We start from the raw sequence: 23,947 nt of genomic DNA on the forward strand, positions 1-23,947 counted from the left end.
TCATCAATACAATAAAAAATTAATACAATTGTAGCGTTAACTAATATTATTATATGTATTTTTTTTCTAATTTGATAACATGAATTTTGAATCTCTTAAATCATAAAATAATATATTAAACTTACTTCTTATAAATGTTATTAATTTAAAGAAATACAAACAAAGAAGTGCAAAATTTAATAAATAATAACTTTTATTTTAACTACGTGAATTCACATATGTATGTATAGTTGAACTTTAAAGATAAATGTTTCGTTTCTTTTTCGTTCACTTAATGTTTTAAAAGTTAATACTAATCAATTTATGGCACATAACCGCATCTGGAAACATAAAATACGCATATAAATGCTTGTTCTATTTTGTAGAAGCATTTCAGTGACACGCGTGATATAATTTATTATTTTTCAAATACTATTTATATATCTCAATTTCAATGACTAGATTAAGTTAATCCTTAATGAAACTTTGCTTTACTGAACAATAAGTACGATATGTAATGAGTAATAATAAAAAGCAAGCGAATAATTTATATCTAAAAAAAAACGTGTACGATAAAATTGAGAAAAAATATATAATGCACTTTAAAGGAAAAAAATTTTTATAAAATCTCAATAATTTACTCTCTCTGTATGTGTGTGTGCGCGCGCGCGCGTGTGTATGTGTGTGTGTGTGTGTGTAGATTTGTGAAAAGACTAATCATAGAAATATTGTGTTTCGCATGAATATTTAAGAGTTAGGCTTGGATTTGATTCAATATATTATCTACAGAGTTTAGCAAATAACATTATATCGATTCGCTCAGCTTTATAAAATAAAAGTTTGCATAAAAACGTGCGCGTACCATTGTTCATTATCATTCTCAAGATATTTTCTATTTATATATTTCCAAAGATTTTCGCCGAATTTTATGTAATATCATTCACAGCATTTATGACATCGTATATACAATGTCGTTAATATACAGTTCCGATGTAAGCTTTACTTATTATTCCTTAACAAAGTATGACATTATAAAATAAATGCACACGTTATTCACATATAACTGTTTTAAAATCCTAAGAAGCACCATTATGTACACGATGTAAAATGACGACTGTTTCACTATAGTATTTACAAAAAAAAAACAATTGCACAAACATAAACGCCATATGTATATTAGCTAAATACATCTATAAACGTTTTTAATGTCACAGTTTTCTTATTTGAAAAAGTATGCATTAATTTAAAGAAATGCCTTGTATCCACGAACTGAGATCGCTGGTATCCTCGCAACTAAGACTCAAGGCATGCTTCTCACTCTGTTTGGTACCCAAGAGTAATTCAGCCGCTGTTCGACCAGTCAAATATGCCCCATGTACAGTGCTATAGAACGAAGAATGGGTATGTTCGCCCGCAAATGCCACCATAATTTTTACTGTTTCGTCTCCGTTATCTTCCGTTATCTTCTGAACCAACGGCTCAGCCAAATTTCTGATGTCCAATTGACTCGCTCCTACAGCCATCGCAGTGTATGAACCTCGCGTATACGGTTGAGATTGCCACGTGGTGCACAAACAGTTCTTCGGAATCGGTACGAAAGGATCATTGAGAAATCGCCGCAGGATTGTCGTGCACACTTCTGACACTTCTGTAGTACTCAACTTTTCCATATATTCTGCCGCGCGACCGGATATCCAACCGAGTAGCAACGTATCCGAGATCTTAATAAACGAATATATCTTCCTAAACCAGGTCTTACTAATGTCCCGCTTTTCTGCTTCGGATAATCGATCGTCATCCCAAAGGAGCATCACTTCCGATACACCAGGATTTAAAAAAGGCCGTTCGTATTCGAGAAATATCTTATTCACTGTACCGAACATTAGTCTGTTTATTGCTTCCAGTTTGTATGTGGGCAACGACGGTTCAAACAAATCCTTAGCTGTCCTTTTTAAAACGCCTAACGGTAATGTACATACTATGTGCTCCGCAGTGATCGTCTTTCCATTTTCACATTGTACTTCTATAAGGCTATTTGATTTAAAATCAGATTTTCCTGTAGGATCGACATCGTCTTCACAACATTGTTGTTTCTGCCACCTAAAATAAAATGAATAACAAGTTCATATTACAGTCTTTGTTACATGTTCATTCAATGATTCAAATTGATGTATTCTTATGTATTTCTTAAATTATTGTAAGCTCACCTAATCTTTGTTACAACATGCTTCATAAGTATACGCTCCTTTGGTATGTGTTTCGAAACTGGTTCCAATATAGCGCTATATCCGTTTGGAAGACTAATATTACCACCTTGAAGCTCATCGTAAGAGCCCATTTCTAGGAGATCTACATCGTCCATACTGTCGCAACCCGTGACGCAAGTTTCTCTCTTGAGTAAACAGTCAAAGATTAGTTGTCTTATTCTTCGTTGTTCAGGTGGTACAGAAGACAGATATATCTCTGCTTCCAGCGCAATATGTGCCCCAACACTGGTTATACCATCCGGCGGACTGTACATGCTCAGAAAGTATTCTTCGCATCGCCTCAAAAAACATACGTAAGCCTCATAGATCTCTCGCAATACAAGAAACGGCAACTGTTTTCCATCCTCCAATGCTGCTACCACCTTATGAGGTTTCGGCACATGTACAATGTCTATTAAACCATTTGCCATCGCCAACTCAAACATGGGATTACCTAACACTCCGTGGATCCAGTTTGCTCCTAACTCAACTTTTTCATTGCCTAGATGAGATAGAAAAAAAATTTTTCTTTGAAGATATTCTATTTATTTTTTTAAATAATGATAGCAATAACGCCTCATGTGTGTTTCTATAAAGAAAAAGTATCAATATTATGCTTGTCATTTCAGATTTTTCTAAATAAAATTATTTTATATTATAAAAATAATAAAATACACAACTGATGAAAAATGTTTTCACAAAAGGCTGACAAAAGACTTTTTTCAAGTTTGCTAAATATATCAAAATAATATTTTCCTGCTTACATATAGAATTATATATTCTATAATCAATGTTATACAAAATTCACGTAAATATATTTAATTATTTACGAAAAATCGATGTATATATTTCTTTAAAGTACTGATTCTACTTCGTCTTCTATCGTCACATAATTTGTACATACATATTCAAAAGTTCTAAAGATAAATGATGATTTTAAATCACCTAGTATATTGTTAATTAATATTGCTATAATTGTGAAGTCGGTCACTGATGTATCACAAAGTAAATAAATTTAGAAGCAAGTTGTCAAGATAAGGAGAGGTTAGACTGATCGTACCGACTTGCGTCGCGATGATTCGTCCACCAATACGTCCACGCGCCTCGACGATGAGAAAATCCGTCTCGTTATTTTTCAATAAATGAGTTGCCGCGGACAATCCAGCCATACCAGCACCGATAATCAAGATCTTACATGACAGGCTGTCATCTTCCGAATTATTCGCAGGTTCCGCCATGTTTACATATGAACGATATCGGCCACCGCTGGCACAGCTGTAATTACATACACATACCACGTACATATGTGTGATATAGGGATATCACACTTTCGAAATATAGCATCTGTAAAAACCCTAGTTTCACACTATTGCATAATTTTAGTAAGTTCTACGGAATACTGTACCGTGAGCATCGTCAGTCGTCAGTATTATATCATATCGTATTTTTCGGCTATTTGTCGGTCACATGGGTGTAATTTTATCGATAATGTTTTTTTTAGCAATTTAACGAATAATCTGCATTATTATACAAATTAAGTTACATCGTGACATTCAGAAAAATGTCTAATTCACTCGTGCATAAAAGCTTAGAATTATTGGGTTACGAAGAAGATTCACAGAGAGGTTAGTTTCATTTAAAACCCGTATGTGTACATATGTATAATATATTTATCAAACGATGCGCATATAAATATTTATTTCAGATAAAATAAATTTCAGAACAAAGGAAGAAGAAGAAACGTAAGGATATTAGATACAAAGGAGCCTTAGATCTAATTCCCACTAAACATAGGATAATCTCTAAAAACGACAAGACAGGTTATAATTAATCATTTAAATACGCATGATATAATAGATGAGCCTCATACGAAATTTATTATTCTTTATATCTTTTATAATTATAGATTATAAAATTATAATAAATTATTTAATTACGATATATTTTATTATATTTTCATAAGTAATATATTAGGTGTTGGAATTAATTCGTAGCGTTTTTTAATGAAAGAATGTTATTTATTTCACATGAGCATTAAAAAATACATTAATGAAAGTACTTCCCATCACTTTCTACTACTTTTGACCATCTTTCGGGCAGTGAATGAATACCGCGTCGGAAGAACTGTTCATCTTTAGATGAAATCCAGGAATCGAACCATTTTGTACAATCTTCGTAAGATGTGAACTTCTGCTCGCACAAGCTATGAGCTAATGATCGAAACAAGTGGTAGTCGCTAGGTGCAATATCAGGAGAATACGGCGGGTGCGGTAGCACTTCCCATTTAAGTGTTTCCAGGTATGTTTTTACCGGTTTTGCAACGTGTGGGCGAGCATTGTCGTGCAGCAAGATGACTTTATCGTGTCTTTCGAAGTATTCCGACCGTTTTTGCTTCAATGCACGGCTCAAGCGCATCAGTTGCCGTCGGTAGAGATCTCCAGTAACGGTTTCATGCGGTTTTAGCAGTTCGTAGTATATGACACTCTTCTGATCCCACCAAATACAGAGCAGGAGCTTTGAGCCATGGATATTGGGCTTTGCCACTGATGTTGATGGTTCGCCGGGCTTAACCCATGACTTTCTGCGCTTTGGATTGTCATAATGGATCCACTTTTCGTCACCGGTAACAATCCGATGCAAAAAACCTTTTCTTTTCTGCCGTTGAAGCAGCAGTTCGCACGTGAGAAAACGTCTCTCAATATCTCTTGGTTTCAATTCATATGGGACCCAATGTCCTTCCTTCTGGATCATGCCCAAACTTTTAAGACGTTTTCCTATTGTTGAGAAGTCAACTTCCAATGACGTAGATAATTCTTTAAGTGTTTGACATGAGTTTTCATTGAGCAGTGCCTGCAAATCGTTATCTTCAAATTTTTTCGGCTGACCAGGTCGCTCCTTGTCATCCAAGTCGAAATCACCAGCTTTAAAACGTGCAAACCACTTCCTACACGTTTGCTCAGCCAGAGCATGTTCACTATACACATCCACTAAAATACGATGAGCTTCAGCTGCACTTTTGTTCATATTAAAGTAATGAAGCAAAACTCCCCGCAAAAATACTTTATCTGGCACAAATTTTGACATATTCAATGAATTATACAGTATTGTTATTTATGATTTCAAGAAAGGTTATGTACGGCAAATGACGTCCTATGATAGATGTTTACAATGTATACAGAACTATAGGTAACAACGAAATAGTGTACTGCTTGTGCCATCTCTTGTAAAACGCTACGAATTAATTCCAACACCTAATATTATTAGATATATATTGAGAGATCTATAGGAGAAATTAAATTTTATACTTTCTTTTTATAGATCTTGATACTATTTTGGGTCGATCCAGCAAAACTACCGTTTATGAGACTCAGAAACGTTTAGCCACTCTAAAAGATCCTACTGATGAAAATGTACAAAGACTCCTTTTATTCAGCAGTAATCGGATAAATGCTGAAACAGCAAATAATGTATGAAAAATTATGTTTTATAAATTTTGAACTTTGATAAATTTTTCGTGTTTATATTCTATACTGTTACATTTTGTGCTCTTGTACTGTATGATTTAAAACAAATATCTAAAGAAATGGACAAAGACACTTAAACATTTATTTAAAGTTTTAAGGAGAATTGTTTAAATTAGAAGTATGAACTTGTTGCAGACTATGTATAGTCCTCGAGTATTCTTGACTAATCCATGAAATATTTTGTAGTTATTGCAACGTGCTGTAGGAAAGAAATACATTCAACAAGAAAAACTCAAGAAATCAGAAGAAACAGCTTTTACAGAAGAAGACTTCAAGAACTTTGAACAAGAATATGTGGAATAATATTGATAATAACATTGAATTGTAAGAAATAGCACAATGTGTAAACTAACAAAATCAAAATAGAAATGTTCAACAATGTTTGATAGTGATCGTCAAAAGGGAAAAGTAATATTAATATTAACATTCGTCTTGTTTCTCTATTATACCGTGTGGGTAATCGGTCTACCGTTCATCGACGATGGTAGATTAAGATCGCTTTTTTACTCGCACGATTTGGCTTTGATAATTCCCGCGAGTCTCGGGCTAATTTTCATCGGTGGTTTAATACTCTTTACCATATGCCATGTGAAATCACACTTGTTTCATAATAAATAAAAAATATGGAGTAGCAAGTTGTCAAAACATGCAGCGATATCATCGTCAACTATATTATCGTTGTAACATTGCGTAATCATTATATTGCGTTTTATATCACTCATATATACAACTTGTGATATACATGGATGAATGTTATAAAAAAGAATAAAATAAGTATAAAATTGTATAATGAGAGGGAGATAAAGAGGAAGAGATTACGTCATTCAGAGTCATTCGAACGTTATAAACTTACTAATAAACTCTCTTATTTACACTACATCAAGCACTACTACGGTACTCCTGCAAGCAAATTAAAAAATGGCGAAGCAGTGGTTTGTCGTTGGTATATCTGGTGCAACCTGTAGTGGAAAAAGTACATTGGCTAATAAGATCCATGATTATTTTCCAACATCCGTTTTGGTATGTCAAGACAATTATTTTTTGCCACCAGACAATCCACATCATGTTAAGATACAGGAATTGAATCACCTAAATTGGGAATTATCAACAAGTTTGGATATGCAAAAAATGTATTCAGATGTTATAAGGATACTTCAGTCTCCCGAAAAAAATCCAACCGATTCAAAGACGTTATTGATATTGGATGGTTTCTTGCTCTTCGAACATAAGGCCATCACAGATTTATGTGACTGTAAATACTTTTTAACGTTGACAAAGGAACAATGTTGGAAACGAAGAAAAAATCGTATATATGAGCCGCCTGATGTACCGGGATATTTTGACAAAATAGTATGGCCCGAATTTGTAAAGTACAAAAATGAAGTTATACAAAACAATGAGCTGTATGAAACTGTAACATTTATCGATGGATCGAAGGATATGGAAGAAATTTGTGAAATGGTTCTCAAGAAAATTGGTCAATTATTATCTTAAAAATGTAACTCAGTTTAACTCTTCTTGTGATTAAATTTAAATTATACAAGTATCATCAGCCTGAAACAAAAAAAGAGAAGTTTTCTTTTACACATTCCGAAAGATACAAAAAATTAAATGGACATTGTGAAGATATTTAATATTGCAAATAAAAAATTTTCCATAATTTATAAGCTCTTTGATATTTTTCCATAAAGGTTTTTTCTTATATATATATATATATATATATATATATATATATATATATATAGATACATACATATATAGTGTCTACTTTTAACGTTTCATATAATATTTACCAATCAACTTGTATATATGCGATTACACATATATGTAAAACTGAATTTTTAAGTATTATTAAAAGTATAGTAATTTACAAGAAAATATTGCCATATACTAATTTTCAGTTATAGTTATATGTATTATATATAATAATTCTGGATATGATCAAGTTTTGGATATATTACAAGCTGACTAGCAATTTAGAACTATCTTGTACAAAATGAATTATTTATTATTTTACAACAATGGACATGTATCATGAGAGAATACTTTAAAGAAGCTGACTACTTGATACGCGCGTGGATAATCATGCATTTATATAAACCTAGTTTTAAATTTTTATATGTTACAGAGATTTTGATAAATGAATAATATTGAATGATTGCTATTTCGTGAAGATATAAATTGTATATAATTAATATAATATTGGTAGTAAAATATTTTCACATTAATTTGTATGATTGTAAAATAATAATGATAATGAAATAATATCTCTGTAACGTACTACATGTAATATAATATACGTAACATAATATATGTACATGTATCATTATAATTTATAATTCAACTTATATGTAAAACCTATATATAAACGAACTCGTATTCATAAATTGTTTACAAAATAGACGACACTCAAGTCGCGAAAATATTTTTCTAATTACTATCATTCAAAAAACAGCTTTCAGATATTAAAGTCTTGACTCTCAACAAGCTTTCTTATCGTGATTTCTTATTATTTTTTAATAAAGATAACACACAACGACATGTATATGTTACATAGAGTAGGTGTTTTGTTTAATTTGACCTTGCGCATTTGTGACATTTGTCGGTGCAGGTCCAGCGGCTTGATCATCCTGATCGTTTTGTCCGCAAGCTTTGCGAACATATTGCGGGGTAAGAACAACCTCCTCTTCCATCTCTAGTACTCGTTTGTCTAATTCTGTGCATGCTGCCATTTCCTTCTCAAAATTTGCAAGCATTTGTGGTGAATTATATTTTTCAGGATCGTCGTGAAATACTACCATACCATCCTTTTGATTAATAGTCGCAAAAATTTCGCCATCTTCAATCTAAAAAATACAACTCGCTAATGAACAATATCAATTTGTATTTTACAGGCATTGTATATAATGCTCTACAGTATTAATTAAATTAGAAAATCAATCTTTATTTACTTTATAGATTGACTCTTTATTCGTGACTAAAGGAAAATGACTAAAAAAGTAAAAAATAAAATTTTATCAACGTTATCATTCATTTTATTTTAAGTTTTTTTTTTTAAGAGAGAAGAAAAGAATATATTTATATTAGAAAGAAAAATACTAAATTTATCAAAGAATTTATGACTCAACAATTTTTCAGATATTTATTTATTTATTACACAATATGCAATATAATAGAAACTCACCATATTTAAAATATATTTTTCCGCTTCAACAGGACCCGATAATTGAACTCTACTCGCAACGTCACTTAAACTAAGCGTTAGGAAAGTCTTGGTCAGCCTCTGTATGTTTTTCTTATACAAGTAAGCAAGCACTTGTTTTACGAGTCCCAGATTATGATCCCTCACAAATACTTGCTGATACTTAGTAATAATGCTCTGTACTTCTTCACAACTATTAACTAGATAAGCTGTAGCCAATTCTTGATATTGTTGGCTTAATGGTTTGATGTATCTGTTAATCACCTGGCTCGTATATCTCGGTAAATTTAATACTTTCCCATGTAATATCAGCGAGATCAAAATGTACTTTTTGTAGGCTTCCAGCATGATGTAGCTAACTGCCATCGCGGGCGTTGTCACGCATACTTCAAAAAAATACAATGCCCGATCGTAATTTTTTAATGCTGTATATATCATGCCACCATAATAATAGTATAATAGGAAATATTTTGAATCAAATTGACCTCCTTCCTGGCTAATGCCTGTGACATCTATGTCGAGAAATTCGAGTGCTGGTTTAAAACATTTGGATAGAAGACATAATTGACAAAGGTCCGCGTGTATTGAGGTCAGCTGACTGTCAAAAAGTTGTATTTTGCGTATTGCACGGCACAATAATTGGATTCCACGTAATGGCATTTTTGACTCAACTAAACTCTGTGTAAACAGGTGACATAAATCTGCGTCTATAAGAAGAATTATTAATGTTGCACATAATGAGATAAAGAATAAATATAATTGAAGAACAAACTAAACGAATATCATTAATACATTCGGAGAATTCAACATCAACTGAACATTTTGATAAAATAAATGTATTTATTGTGATGTAAACATTTAATATCAAACATGCAATGTTGTAAATAAATAGAGTAAATACTCGTTTTTGCCATTTTCGGATTTTAAATTAAAATTTGTAATTAAAAAATGCATGTATAATTTTATTACAAAATTTTCCAAATTAAATTATACAAATTTATGTATAACTCAATTTTAAATATTTCTTTGAATAAAATTTGTTAAAACAAAAATAATTTTCGAAAAGATTTTAAAGAAGATATTTACTTTTTTAATAGATAGAAAAATTAATGGACTAAATTGGAAGGAGCAAGTGTAAAATGACAAACAATTTCTAAGTTAAATCAAACTTTTTATATATATGGGATAATAATGCTTTAATGATACTGTCAACAAAATCATAACAAAAGACTTTATATACTCACATGTATCTGGTGCAAATCTAACTTGCTCTCCATTACAGCCAATAATAAACTCTTGAACCTGATTGAACAAGAGTTTATGTGCATCAGGATTATTTCCGCCGTTAGGATTAGGCAATGAAAATTTTGCACAGAGCACTGCCAAGATACCTAACGAATGTTGTTGCAGATCTAATGTTTCCAAAACATTGTCCAAGTGTTGTCCATTCTTTGTTAATACTTCGACGCTTTTGCTTATGATGTCATATAATTCTCTAAAATTGCCTGTATGTGCAAGTAGATTATACAGTGGTAACGAAATAAAAATTCTTTTCTAAATGTTATCTAAGCTATTATTATTATTATTATTAAATACACGAAATACGACTTGAATTTTAAAAATCTAAGCATTTTTTTTTTAAGAAGTTCTCTACGTTGGGAATGCTTTTAAGATTTGTTTCGCTTTTTGCTTTTGCGTTTTGAGGTTAAGTTCCATGCTTTCACAATACATAACCAGAAGTCGGTCATACCTTGCTTCGAAAGCGTTCGTACGTTATTTACAAACTGCTCCAATGCCGATGCCATTACTGCGGATGCTCTCTTATCATCACCTTTGGTCAACGATTGATGAGTACCTATTCACAGAACATTATATTCGCGAACAAGCATTCAGTTGAATCAGGTTGAATGGCTGAACCGCTGAAATGACAATCACGTTTTAAAACAGAGGTAGCTGCCGTAGCTGCTCTGCTGCTAGCTGGTGAAATGAAGTGTAACACGAAATGGAACGATAATGCTAGCTACTGTAGAATTCGAGATTTATTCAAATCGACTAATCACTTGCCCTTATAAATTGCACATAATAGAGAACAATTAGGAGTGCGTTCCGTTTCACGCATGATACGCATGATGTATCATTTTATCTTTTTTTAATATTTGGTGAAACAACAAGGATAAAATGATATATCATGTGCATCATGCGTGAAACGGGACGCATCTTAGGACTTCTTTTAAATTTAATATGTGATTGGATTATTTTCGTACGCTTTTGTCTCATTATCAATACGATACGCAGCTGATAGTACATCATTTTAGAACGCGTCATAGAAAAAGTTTTTTTCTATTTAAAATATTTAAATGGCTCCTGTCATTTGTCAAAGATCATTCCAACAAACGAGAATAGATTGAAATAAATTGAAATGGATTCAGATTTTCAGAAATATTGATTCACGAATGTTAAAATGGATGCTTTTCAATCCTGAATGTATTTTTATTCATTTATAGGAATTGTATGAAGCATATCTCTATGCTTTTCAATCTAAAAATAATATTAGCTTTTTCTATGCACAACACACACATTATGAATACTGTTCAATTCAAAATTTTGAATAGGAAATATTAGGTTTGATGGCATTTCTACCAAAATAACAGTGAGAACTTAGTTGCGCACCTAATACAATTTTTCAATCCAATTGCATTCAATTGAATCTAATTAAATCCAATTGAATCTAATTAAATCCAAAAAAAGTATTCGCTATTTAAAATACGCTTTCGAATAGAAAAAAATTTTAATCCATTTTAATCCATTCTCGTTTGCTGGGATGGTCAACTAGCTCAGTGGTTGATTCAAATCAAACGTACACTGACAGGGCAGATCGAAAGGGATTTTTCTTATTTTCTGTAAACAATGTTAGAATCTAAAAGTGTACGATTTATCACGATAATCCCTACATGTACTAGCAATGAAAGCTTATAGCTGTGAAATATACATATAACCCAATATTCATATGTATACTCATATTACTAATATTAGTCAATATTATTTAATATTGATCAATACTTTTTATTCCCAGCAAACGAAAATAGATTGGGAATTTTTAATCTCCGTATTTTAAATCCATAAATATGGATTGAATTCCATATAAATATTTTGATATATGTAAAAATAAATAAATTAAAGTAGTAATTATATGAAATTCTATAGTTATTATTTTAAAACTTTTATACAAAAAATATACGCTATATAATAAAGGAAACATGTTAATATAAAATATACATAAAAGCGATTAATTTATTAATTAAAAATAAGGAATTTATATATAAAAGAGAGAGAACACTTATTTTGTATATATTTACGTATTTTGTATATATTTTCTTTTTATGTTTCTTTTAACTATTAAATGAAGGAGAATTCTTATGATATATTTTTACAATACAACTTTTTTTTAATTCAGTTGAAAACAAAAAATTTTTTGTTCATATTTCTGAATAAAATAGCATTCATAGTGCATTTTTAAATGAAACAATGGATTTTTTTACTCACAATTTTGAATTGAATAGTGTTCATGGTCCATTTTAAAAGAAAAATTTTTTTTATATTATAAAACTGGGTAAAACACTATATTTCCTATTCAAAATTTTAAATTAAGCAGTATTCACGATGCACAGAAATGACTGATATTTTTAGATTCAACTGGATTGAAAAACTGCATTTCCTATTCAGAATTTTAAATTAAGTAATATTCACGATGCGCACAAAATACTATTACAGATTATCATTTATAGATTGAAAAGCATAAAAATATACTCCATTCCTATAAATGAATAAAAATGCATTGAAAAGGATTCATTTTAATATTCATGAATCCATATATTTGAAGATCTGAATCCATTTTAATTCATTTCAATCCAGTCTCGTTTGCTGGATTAATATATAATACTTTTGGCAAGCAGAGATTATTAAAAAACGCACAGAGTTGGCGGAACAGTAATAATATACATCAGAATATCTATTAATTATTCGAAATACATCCCTATCAGGATATTATTTAATTATTCTCTAGATTATGTTTTTTTTTGTGCAGAACGGAATAATTCCGATCTATCATGGTCCATGATAGATATTCTGATGAAGTAATCGTAATAATAATAAATTATTCTAGTTGCATTTTTGCATAATTCATCTTTTTTGTTTTTCTTCACATTAGATTAAAGGAAAAAAGAAAATGAAGCGTACAAATTGAATAAAAAAAAAACAAATGTAATGATGGTATCATATTGCGTATCAAAATGCGTCATAGAAAAAGTTTTTTTCTATTTAAAATATTTAAATGGCTCCTGCTATTTATTAAAGATCATGGTCAACTACTGCAATTATTATATCTGAGTTGCTAATTTCGTCAAACGAAGAAAAACGATCGGCCGATCGTCTGTTCATCTTGCAGATTAAACCTGCTGTCTCTCTTCGTTTCCTGCGAAGCAACGAAATAAATATTATTTTCGATTATCCTCATTCAAAAACAAAGGTAGAGTGATCGAGGATTAGAAATTTTCTTACTCTCTAATACTAGTTTCATGTCAAAATAACATATAAAGTTTCAAAAGTCAATTCTTTTTCTATTTAACAAAAAAGCATTTGCGGGAAAAATTCTTCTATAATTAATGTGACGGCAATTCTTGATTATATCATACATAGTGCGCAATTAATTTTGCTATTTTGTTCGATCGAACTTATTTTAAAAGCATTTGTTTTTATTTTCGAATTTTCTTACGCTCAAATAATTTTCGAATAACTAATGTAAATGAAGATAATGTAGATAATGTAAATAAAAAAACATAATGTACATTCGATTTCTTTTAAACATATCTTAATCATACTGCAAAAAGCGAACGGAAAAGAGATTAAATTCGCATCATCTTTTTATTGTTACAATCAGACTTGATTTTTTTTTCGTTAAAAAACTTCATTAGATAATTCTAGCGTGTCCTTGATACATTTAATATTCGAATAAATAAATAAAAAGTGAATGAAAATACTCATTCGAATACACTTCTTTTTTATTCGTTAAGAAATAAATGAATAAATGAACTTTTTCATCATTTGAATTAATTATTTTTACCACTTTTTTTGAATGAATATTTTTTGAATATGATTACAAATATTTTCGTTTCGTATTCACTTTTATTCTATATTATCTGTACATAGCTTGCAAGCCTGCAAGAGAAAACAAAATCTATATATATATAAAAATGGCTACCAATGGCTATGATTACACCATGCGCTTAGTCCGCAATCTATATAGTGGGTGTTTTTGTTTAACCTATAGGTTAGATAAAGATATTTTTGTTGGAAATAAATAATATATTTCGGAATTTAATGTCCACAGACCATAATAAACGACGCGCCACATTTTATAAGATATCTTATAAAATGTTTATAACATTACTGCATTTACTGTGATGTAATCAGAATTATATCGGAATATGATGCTCTATCAAATAGATATTTATAAATAAAAAATGTATTGCTTTCTAAAATATTTTTTAAAATAAAAAATTTTTTTTCCTTCATAAAATTTGAATATTGCAATGACAAAAATAAATAAAATTCTATTTTGTTTTTTTACTTAAGTCATCAAAGTGCCGGTTATAGTTAAGGGATAATGATTGATTTTACCTTTCTTTTTCAGTTTATATTTTGTTTGAGTTAATATGAATACGTGTTAAATATTCATAATTTTTTGTGAATATTTAACACGTAAATATTTTTTGAAAACCCAAAATTTTGAATGAATATATGATTACATCTTTTTACAGGAAAATTTTGAATAAATACAATTTGGATTTCAATTACAAATTTTTGTATTCATCGGGTACACTAAACAGATTCACTTAAAAGCTCGTATCTATTTCACTATTCTCTATATTTCATTATAATGTTGTTAGTTCCCTGCTTTTCCTTTAATTTTCATTTATATTCTAATAACTTATCAAAGAAAAGAAAAAAGAAAAAAGATGAAGAATACATTGTAAATGTGTAAATTGATTCGATTTCAATTAGAATAATTTCTTTTGCTTGATCACCAGTCGCTATGCGACAAACGCGATTCCGTTGCTAGGTAACCAACAATCAATTGTCCGTAGCTAACAATGAATAATAACGTTAACGGGTAAAAATTTTTCAAATGTGTTCGATACTTGAGAAAACTGAGAAAGAATGTCGAGCGTGACGTACGACGAGCTTTGGAGAGTAGCCCAAACGTCGCTCACAGAGATAATCCAAACGGATACGGTACTTCAAGGTGCGAAGCCTCAAAAGGACCGTAAAAAGGCGCATGATATCGTTTCAGTGTTGTACGTAAAATATATCCTCGCGTGCAACAAACTCGAGCGATGCTACGATCAAGTAATACAGCCCCAGAAGCGTTTGCTGATCAAGAAATCATTGGATGCAACTCTGGGTAGAGTGTTGGAGTTGAAGCACGAATTGGTCAATATCGATCTTTCGGAGCACAGCTATTACGATGACGTATTGATCGAGTGTGGGGTGATGCCGCAGGAAGCCGAAATTCGAGTACCGAGTTACTACAGACGCGATCGAATCGCTGAAATCGAAGGGAGACGCAGGTTCATTGAAGGCATCCTTCGAAATCTGGGTGCGCTTCATGAGATTGTTGTGCCCAGAAAAATTACCGAGTCCCAGGCTATACGACTTATTCAGGTATCGCAAGTCATAAGATTTCGACTAACAATAAGACTCCTGTTTTACGGTGATCGCGTTTCTAAAAAACAAAACTGTAACTGATATGAGATAGCCAATTAAATAACTGAATATCTAACGGATGGATCGAATTCATTTTTTAACACATTCGTTACATATTTATGATCGGTCTTTCTAATAACTTGACGAAACTCCATCTTTGCCCAGCAAGCCTTTTCCATACTAGTATTCTTCATATCTTTTTTCACCCTGTATATTATTTAAATCTTGGAAATATCTTTTTTGTTTTCTATTTTTCTCATTTAATAAATATAGAATGAATATTCACTATAAATCAAAATTAATCTAAAGTCCGCCATATGTGAAGTTGTAGTGTCTTCTGCTGTATTCTAATCATATTCTAATTGTCTTTATATATGTATAATATAATATATTAGACGTATATTATACATTTTATATTAAAAAGCGACATCCATATCTATATTCTAATTTACAAAGCTTTTCAAGCCGTCTGTAAACTTTAATTCTTCAGGCTCATGAACGAGCGAGACAAGGTAGACTGCGGTATCAATTTATGAAGGAAGTTCGCGAAATGAAGGAAAGATCAACTACAAAACTAGAAATGGAAGAAAAAGATGAAACGAGCGAAAAATTCGCGGCATTAAAAATTCAAAAAGTATGGAAAGGATATATCACTAGATGTTACATTCGCAAAAGACGTCTTGAGGAAATGTTACTTATAGGTAAAAATAATCCAGTCGTAATAAATCTCCCTATATAGTCTGTCTCTTATCGAAAAGTCAAAGAAAAAAAAGTAAACAAAATACTAAATTTAATAATATCGCTTCGATAAAGAAACGAGAATACTTGCTCTTCTCGTCTCGTTCGATACGTATCAACATGTTAATTATGTCATATACAATTATAATGTATCAATTATCTCAAAGGAATGCTACAGCCTAGCCAAGTAATCACGGAGAACGCCAAGCAAGCGAAAAAACTGAAACAGCAGAGATACGAAAAGCAGATGAATTTTCAACAGCAATACGAGACTTTGATTTTAGAAGCCACGGAGAGAATTCGCAAGGAGAAAAGCGCTATTATGGAAGAAAAGATACGGAGTGAAATTCGAAATTGGATTAACACTTATTTTCAACAAACTGGAAAGATACCTGATTTACCATCCGCTGAAAGCGGAGGTTCACGAATGATTTTCAGCAGACAAGTAAAGTATCGATGTGTACACACACGCGGGTGTCTGAAACTCGTACAAATGTATATAACGAAGAAAACATAGACAATAAGAATTAATAAAAATGCATGTATGTGAATTCATTTTTATAAATGTTTAAGTTGTATTAGTATTGCAAGAAAAAACGTAATAAAGTGATTATCAAATCGATTTAATTAGCATTAAAATATCTTATTTTTTTTATAATCAAACAATTTGAATTTGTGTTTACAAAGATTGACGGTCGACTTCAAGCAATTTTGCTATAGCGTTTAATTGCGCTTCTTGTTCTTATTTTTCTTGTTGTAGGGAACTGAGAGTACTGTGAGTAAATCCACGGCGGTATCATCGAAGGAATCAAAGAAATCGAAACGCTCAAAATCGAAGAAAGATAGCGAAACGGAGCAGTCAGAAGACGAGACAGATCTAGGATTCAAATCTATCCCTTCTAACTTTCTGCCGGAATTGATTCACGCGAATCAAGAGTATCAAGATGTATGGAAAGACAAAGACGAATCCGCAAACCCGATGCAATTGCCTTATCGTAATATGATAGAAGCGGAAAAAACAAGGGAAATTGAGGACGAGGTCAGACTAGTAGTAGATCAAACGATGAGAGGTAGATGAACTATATTTCTCAAAAAAGCATAATTTTGATCAAAGCTGAAAGCAACACAAAATAAGGTTGTTTTTCATTCAATTTCTTTTTCTTTTTTTATTTAAAATGCTCTTTTCTTTTGTCGAAAAGTGAGAATCATACACGGAAAGAATTTTCTTTTAAAATTTATCCTAAAAATATAATAGTGGTACAATACAATATTTTAAAGATTTTTACGCACTTCAATAAAATTAATCAATTAATAAATAATAATAAGGCTCAGTAAGTATAAAACAATGTAGTCAAAAGAAGGGCAAAGAGCCAGTATTGTAGCAAAGAACTTTAATTTAAATTAAATCATAAAAGTCATATAACAATTATAATTGACAAAAACAAACAATATTTCGATTCCGCTCGAGTCATTTTCAATGTCGTAATATTTAAACATCGCTATAAATCAACAATATACATGATATATTGTAAAACTCATTATAATTTATAATGTATTCTTCATTTCGTACAGTCACTGCGAATCATTTATATCGAAAATCAAAATAGTTAGAAAACAATATTCTAGAAAAGTATTCGTAAACAAAAAAATTAATACTTAATACATACAAATTAGTAATATAATGATGTTTATCATAATATCGGTAAATGTGTTGAGACTCCATTAATAAAAAAAGAGAAAAAAACGCAGGTAGATGATAATATCGTGGTAGAATATATTCGTTTTTTTAATTGAAGCAAATTTACAAAAGTAACGAACATCTAACTTCTATGACGTCAAATAACGCAATGTCAAGAAGGAAAACATTTATCGAGAACGGAAAAACGACAAAACAGGGGGGAAAGGAAAGAAAATATTAGGAAAGATTATTAGAAAGAGAATGTATAATGTTAGAATACAATTCGGGCAAAGACTCTGTGTCATTTTGTCTGTTTATTCCATGTTTCTATTTTTTAATATGAACTATTTCAGGTATTAACCTTTTATTGTATGAAGGCTCTATATCTAATATGTCCACTTTATCCCATTTAAAGTTGTGATTTTTCTTATATGGTGGTTGGAAATCACTGATGGAGATTTTGAACTAATATTAATATTCGAAATATATTCATGCAGTCTAGTCTTTAATTGTTTTTTTGTCCAACTAACATCACAATCCTCACAAGATATTCTATTTGATTATGAAAGTGTTCCAACTCATTCTTTCCTCTCTTTATGAAATTTTTTAATGTATTAGGAATGCCAATTACAATTAAAAGCCAATTTACAATTAAACATATTAACGGTAGGTGTGAATCTTTCAAATATTGTATTGATATATGGAATAATAAAAAATCTTTCTGTCATCCTTACTTGTTACATGTAATTGTTCACACTATTAATATTATTGATGTGAAATTTAATTTTATAAATAGTCGAGAAAATAAAATATAGAGGATATCCATTCTGTGTCGTTATGCAAATATGGTTATGCAAGACTTTGAAGAAATTGCGATTGGAATGTTGCCTGTCCGGTTGTTATTTTATTATGTTGACAATATTATTTTCATTGCTCTGGGAGTATTGGTAATATTTTATGAAATAAAAAACATAAAGCATACCTTTAAATGAGTCAACATCAGAAGTTAGAGTGTAAAAAATTATTATTATTCTTCTATACAGATGCGGTATCAAAATAATTTGCAATAGATGATGTCAGAGTAAGATTAGCACGCGAATTTATATTTTTAAGAGATTATATTTATTCAGATTATAACATGATAAATCGACATTCATACGATTGTTAATAATGCGATATGATATTACAATTAGGCGATATAGAGGCGCTTCAGCTTGCGTTAGATAGAGACAAAGGTCTCAAAGGAAAACGTGCGAAGAAACCTCAGAAGCGAATTCGCAGGAGTGGGAAAAAAAATAAGAGGAAAAAAGAGAAAGATCTGACACCCGACAGAACGACCGAGTCCCTTTTCGAGGAACTTCTCACACAAGGAATTATTAAACTTCACCATGAGGTTTCGCTAAACGAATTTATAGGTGAAAAGTCTTTTGCGAACCACGATCTTCGTATGAAGGAGAAAGATCCTCTTCCGACACTTGGTATTTAAATACATAACATTTAAATTTATTTCATTTAAATTAATTTGTATTTTCGATATATTGCTGCAACATACATCTCTCTCTCTCTCTCTCTCTCTCTCTCTCTCTCTCTCTCTCTCTCGATATTTATGCTAAAATTATTCTTTCCAAAATTTGCCAAAAATTTGCTAAAGTATTTTCGAATCACAGTTTAATTAAAGCAGTTTAAAATAATTAATTAAATAACATCAGGTGACATTAGGCAATTGATCGCCGAATATTGTATACTTCCGCTGGGCAATCAAATCTTGAGAGAACTTACACCTCTCGTGAGGTCAGTTTTGATAGCCGGTCCGCACGGCAGTGGCAAAAAACTTTTGGTGAACGCGATCTGTACGGAACTTGGAGCCACACTCTTTGATATTACACCGGCGAATATCGCTGGCAAATATCCTGGCAAGTCGGGTTTGATTATGCTCGTTCATCTGATTTCGAAGGTTTGTAATGTTTCGTACTTTAGTTTTTACATATTAAGTATAAGCCTATAACGGTCAAAGCTAGATCTTCTCAATGCCTAAATAATTCACAGTGAATTATCTGTATCCTATATATGTACATGCACATATATCATTATATTTTTGTAGTTATTCGAACTGCGTGCCGAAATTTTTCTGAACTTTATCAAACGCAATTAAACTATTGCAATGATATCACAAGTTAAATTAAATTGACAAGCAAATTCTCAATCTTCAATTCTCAATCTTCTCCTATCACATTATAAGGATATTAATGCTGTAAAAATCTTAAATAAATTTATTGCGAAAAATATTACCGGGACTTGAATCCGGATCTCTTGTACGTATATTCCGTACGAGCGTCCGAAGACCACCGAGGCTTTATGTTTAACTTTTATGATACAAATCTTGTCAATGAGTATATGTATACAATTATTCAGTTTTCGAAAATTATCTTATACTTATAGAATTGTAGTATTTATAAAAAAAACTCAGGAGATCAAAATCAGGAGAGGAAAGGAAGGAACTTGAGTACATTTTTTTGTAAATGATAAAATTGCTTACGATTACATATTTCAGTTTCAATGTTGATATTCGGTTCTCAGAAAGAGTTAAAATATAATTATGATAAGTTTGATCATGATAAGCAATCAATTTTATCGATAATTGAATAAGTATTATGAATACTAAGTAAGTCTCTACTTTCGAAGGTATCGCGATTATTACAGCCATCAGTGATCTTCATGGACAATGCGGAAAAGCCATTTATAAAAAAAGTAGCAAAAACTGATAAAACCGATCCGAAACGTTTGAGAAAAGATTTGCCAAAATTAATGAAGAACATCACGAATGAAGACAGAGTTTTGTTTATTGGAACATCTAATAAGCCTTGGGACGGTGATCCAAAACTCTTATATCAAACTTATGATAAAGTTATTTATATTCCTAGACCAGATTACGGCACTGTGTCTTTTATATGGAAAGATTTATTATATAAAGTGAGTTGTACAAAGTGTGTTCGAATTCATATTTAATGAATTACATATTTAAAGAATCACGTTATATAATCTTTAATTTATTCATCTATTAATTCATTTAATAATAATCGCCCAATCTCTTAATTTTTTACGCTAAACAATCATTTCGTCAAATGAGTTTGTATTGACATAATTAGTAATTTATTTTTACATGTAAAAATTTTAATTTTTAGTATTCAGGTATTAGCCGACAATTTGATACGTCAGCTATGGCCAAAGCGTGCGACGGTTTCACGATAGGAACTATTTTAGCAACAATCAATGAGGTCGATAATTTACATTACAAATGTCAATATTATCAGTACTTACAATATTATTTTTAATTTAACGTTCTTTTATTATTCTATTATGATGCAGGTAATGACTACGAAGCGAATGGTACAATTACGAACTCATCCTTTGACTCACGTGGAATTGGTGAATGCATTGAGTTTCAAGGATCCAGTGTATCGCGAAGAGGAAGATGCGTTTTTAGGTTTGTGATAATGCGTAATAGCGTATGACAGGTATCGAACTTTTAGCAGGTTTAAACTTGAACTTTAATATATTACAGCCTGGTTCTCCAAAACGCCTACATGTCGACGAAAGCAAAGAGCTTTGGAATTAGAAATAGAAAAGTTAAATGAAGCAAATGAATCCCAGAAAAAGAAAAAAAGAGAAAAATAGTGGGTAATATGAACCCTCTTCCATGTGAAGAATCCACTTTGTATACGATATATTATCGATGATGACTTTAAAAGATCCATATAATAAACGACCATAATAAAAGTCACTGAGGTAGAGATAAATAAATAAGAAATTTCAGTATGCTATTTTTATTTATTTCTAATCGTGCTCATATAACTTACAGATTTTTTGCTATCTAAAATATTAAAATTAATTAAAATTAATTAAAATTAATATTTTATGCGAAGCGATATCGCTTTTGTTCGATCTGTATTATATAGGAAGCAATAAAGTCATCTATTAAAAATAGATTTAATATAAATAATAACTGATATTAAAAATTTGATTCTTTATAGCCTCTTTTTTTGAAATTATTTTACTATTATTATTTTTATTATTGGTACCTAATATTAATTAAATATTATATGATATATAGACGATAAATATTTCATCTGAAATCGAATCGATGAGATTGCTTATTTCGCGTACGCCATACTCTCACGAAACATATCTATCTATCTGACGAATTAAATCGTACGCGAACACATGATCGTTGCTTTTATGTCACAGGTCAAAGAGTCACCAGACTATTACGCCATTTTTGATTGCATTTTTTGAAATAACAAATAACCGATATATATATGTCAATCTAGAAATACAGCTATAAAACAAACTTTTTTAAAAAAAAACTTTGCACAAAAAACATATTGTTGTTCTATAAAACGCAATAGTGTAAAGCCCTAAACACTAACAATAAGGCAACAGCGATAGCGATAACGATAGCGATAGGAGCAGAGAAATCGCTATCACTGTTGCCTATCGTGTTTAGGCTTCAGAGTTTTATAAGAGGAAAATAAATGATTTTTGTCTCTTGCAGATTTTTTGTGAAGTTGATAGTATTTGAGATAGTATTAGAATAAAAAATGATTGAAGATATAGTGACTTTTAGTAATTAATATCTCGTTAACCATTGCGAAAATTGTAAAATGGTAGAGGGCTTTTCGACTCAGTTTAGTCCGCTGTATTTATACAAAAACAATTGGCCAAAACTTACGGGACACCCTATATACAAAAATATACGATTGGTTAGCATTTTTTATTTCTTTCGCGACATTGTGCAACGGGAGGCGACAATTATATATCGCTTATTTCTATAACATTCTTACCGCTGTTGCCTCGCATTGTGTTTAGAATAAATTTATAAAACAAACATTGCTTCTCTATATAGGAACTATCATATGTTTTTCTATAGAGCACCCTTGTCTTTTTATATATCATATGAGTGTATATTATATAGTGTTTATATAGTGTTTTTATTTATCGTACAACATTTATAGATAATAATTTTTGAAATAGACTGGATCACGACTTGTCCGTGTGAATCGTCTGTATGATTTCATTTTCGTAATCGCTTCCACGTGATACATTGCGTGACAAAGTACACGAGACTGCATGCCGAATAATCGATTATCTCAATAGCGTATATGTCTGTCACGACACAACATTTCCTTGTCGATATCAATGTCGATTTTGATTAGAGCAACTGCAATTCGTATCGTCGTCACTCACAATGTGATCTGTATCACTCATCTATGGTGCTAAACAGGATGCTTGCCTTTGGATGATGCCACAAAGGTCTCGTTAAGCGTGATGGTTAGTTATCTCGGACACTTTCTTCGATGGACACGTTGGAATTTGACTATCGTTTTAATCCAGATTTTATTATTATTTTGGCAAATTATCGCAGGAGAGAGGAGAGAAGAAGAGAAGAGAGAGAGAGAGAGAGAGAGAGAGAGAGAGAGAGAGAGAGAGGTCGAAAAAATTTCTCAAGAATTTCATTTCAAATTACTTAATAAAATTTCATTTTGCTTTTTCTAATCATAAAAGTGATTCTAGAGAAAGTAAGCTTTCTCGAGATACTTAATTTAAAAAATAATGATTAAAATAATGCTACAATAAATACCTACACTTCCGGTATGTATATTATCCCAATGCTTATTTTATATATCTTAATTTATCTTGTTCCGACTATAAAAAAACATAGGTCTTTTATATTTGAATAAACGATTGTATTTCAATACTTATCGATCATATTATTTCTTAATGTGTCTGCTAATTGGAAGTCTAAAATAGAATTATAAAT

At 30.9% G+C, this 23,947-nt stretch overlaps 5 protein-coding genes across 7 annotated transcripts; 3 read left to right on the forward strand and 2 right to left on the reverse strand.

The window, feature by feature from the left end:
* Window positions 1–170: 170 nt before the first annotated feature.
* On the reverse strand, window positions 171–3,530 carry LOC105151869 (spermine oxidase). Its single transcript, XM_011065823.2, has 3 exons — window positions 3,286–3,530; window positions 2,187–2,727; window positions 171–2,079 (listed from the first exon to the last, which is right to left on the reverse strand). Exons 1-3 carry the CDS (start codon window positions 3,527–3,529, stop codon window positions 1,218–1,220), a joined length of 1,647 nt encoding a protein of 548 aa, XP_011064125.2. The 5' UTR covers window position 3,530; the 3' UTR covers window positions 171–1,217.
* Window positions 3,531–3,706: 176 nt separating this feature from the next.
* LOC105151868 (uncharacterized) lies at window positions 3,707–6,130 on the forward strand. The gene is made up of 4 exons (XM_011065821.2): window positions 3,707–3,850; window positions 3,947–4,045; window positions 5,544–5,692; window positions 5,936–6,130. The coding sequence occupies exons 1-4, from the start codon at window positions 3,787–3,789 to the stop codon at window positions 6,050–6,052; spliced, it is 429 nt and encodes a 142-aa protein (XP_011064123.1). The 5' UTR covers window positions 3,707–3,786; the 3' UTR covers window positions 6,053–6,130.
* Window positions 6,131–6,266: 136 nt separating this feature from the next.
* Window positions 6,267–7,416, forward strand: Nrk1 (nicotinamide riboside kinase). Its single transcript, XM_011065816.2, has one exon. The coding sequence runs from the start codon at window positions 6,668–6,670 to the stop codon at window positions 7,241–7,243; it is 576 nt and encodes a 191-aa protein (XP_011064118.1). The 5' UTR covers window positions 6,267–6,667; the 3' UTR covers window positions 7,244–7,416.
* Window positions 7,232–11,282, reverse strand: CSN3 (COP9 signalosome subunit 3). Of its 2 annotated transcripts, XM_011065818.2 has the most exons (5): window positions 10,702–11,282; window positions 10,196–10,456; window positions 8,934–9,658; window positions 8,331–8,595; window positions 7,232–7,303 (listed from the first exon to the last, which is right to left on the reverse strand). In XM_011065818.2, the coding sequence occupies exons 1-5, from the start codon at window positions 10,754–10,756 to the stop codon at window positions 7,299–7,301; spliced, it is 1,311 nt and encodes a 436-aa protein (XP_011064120.1). In that variant the 5' UTR covers window positions 10,757–11,282; the 3' UTR covers window positions 7,232–7,298. The 2 variants fall into 2 exon arrangements, with proteins under 2 accessions (XP_011064120.1, XP_011064119.1); XM_011065817.2 differs by lacking the exon at window positions 7,232–7,303 and having other exon boundaries at window positions 7,737–8,595.
* Window positions 11,283–14,020: 2,738 nt separating this feature from the next.
* Window positions 14,021–23,609, forward strand: LOC105151865 (dynein regulatory complex subunit 11). Of its 2 annotated transcripts, XR_015544191.1 has the most exons (11): window positions 14,021–15,671; window positions 16,204–16,414; window positions 16,619–16,896; window positions 17,212–17,521; window positions 19,323–19,607; window positions 19,839–20,083; window positions 20,812–21,099; window positions 21,312–21,404; window positions 21,496–21,613; window positions 21,692–21,915; window positions 21,989–23,609. XR_015544191.1 is itself a non-coding variant. In XM_011065815.2 (10 exons), exons 1-10 carry the CDS (start codon window positions 15,168–15,170, stop codon window positions 21,802–21,804), a joined length of 2,445 nt encoding a protein of 814 aa, XP_011064117.1. In that variant the 5' UTR covers window positions 14,021–15,167; the 3' UTR covers window positions 21,805–21,945. The 2 variants fall into 2 exon arrangements, 1 of the variants encoding a protein (XP_011064117.1); XM_011065815.2 differs by lacking the exon at window positions 21,989–23,609 and having other exon boundaries at window positions 21,692–21,945.
* Window positions 23,610–23,947: the final 338 nt, after the last annotated feature.

Source organism: Acromyrmex echinatior, chromosome 2 (genome assembly GCF_024713525.1).
Source record: "Acromyrmex echinatior isolate Ae372 chromosome 2, ASM2471352v2, whole genome shotgun sequence".
In the NCBI taxonomy this organism is placed as follows: Eukaryota; Metazoa; Arthropoda; class Insecta; order Hymenoptera; family Formicidae; genus Acromyrmex; species Acromyrmex echinatior.

Bases quoted from the DNA above. Each gene is read 5' to 3' on its own strand.
- LOC105151865 (XM_011065815.2), top strand. From the start codon at position 15,168: ATGTCGAGCGTGACGTACGACGAGCTTTGGAGAGTAGCCCAAACGTCG. The intron at 19,608-19,838 runs GTATTTAAATAC...AAATAACATCAG, and splicing joins AGATCCTCTTCCGACACTTG to GTGACATTAGGCAATTGATC. The intron at 21,614-21,691 runs GTTTGTGATAAT...AATATATTACAG, and splicing joins AGAGGAAGATGCGTTTTTAG to CCTGGTTCTCCAAAACGCCT.
- Nrk1 (XM_011065816.2), top strand. From the start codon at position 6,668: ATGGCGAAGCAGTGGTTTGTCGTTGGTATATCTGGTGCAACCTGTAGT.
- LOC105151868 (XM_011065821.2), top strand. From the start codon at position 3,787: ATGTCTAATTCACTCGTGCATAAAAGCTTAGAATTATTGGGTTACGAA. The intron at 3,851-3,946 runs GTTAGTTTCATT...AATAAATTTCAG, and splicing joins CGAAGAAGATTCACAGAGAG to AACAAAGGAAGAAGAAGAAA. The intron at 5,693-5,935 runs GTATGAAAAATT...AATATTTTGTAG, and splicing joins ATGCTGAAACAGCAAATAAT to TTATTGCAACGTGCTGTAGG.
- LOC105151869 (XM_011065823.2), bottom strand. From the start codon at position 3,529: ATGTACGTGGTATGTGTATGTAATTACAGCTGTGCCAGCGGTGGCCGA. The intron at 2,728-3,285 runs GTACGATCAGTC...TATCTCATCTAG, and splicing joins AATCATCGCGACGCAAGTCG to GCAATGAAAAAGTTGAGTTA. The intron at 2,080-2,186 runs GTGAGCTTACAA...ATTTTATTTTAG, and splicing joins CATGTTGTAACAAAGATTAG to GTGGCAGAAACAACAATGTT.
- CSN3 (XM_011065817.2), bottom strand. From the start codon at position 10,756: ATGGCATCGGCATTGGAGCAGTTTGTAAATAACGTACGAACGCTTTCG. The intron at 10,457-10,701 runs GTATGACCGACT...TTGCACATACAG, and splicing joins ACGAACGCTTTCGAAGCAAG to GCAATTTTAGAGAATTATAT. The intron at 9,659-10,195 runs GTGAGTATATAA...TTCTTCTTATAG, and splicing joins TAGATTTGCACCAGATACAT to ACGCAGATTTATGTCACCTG.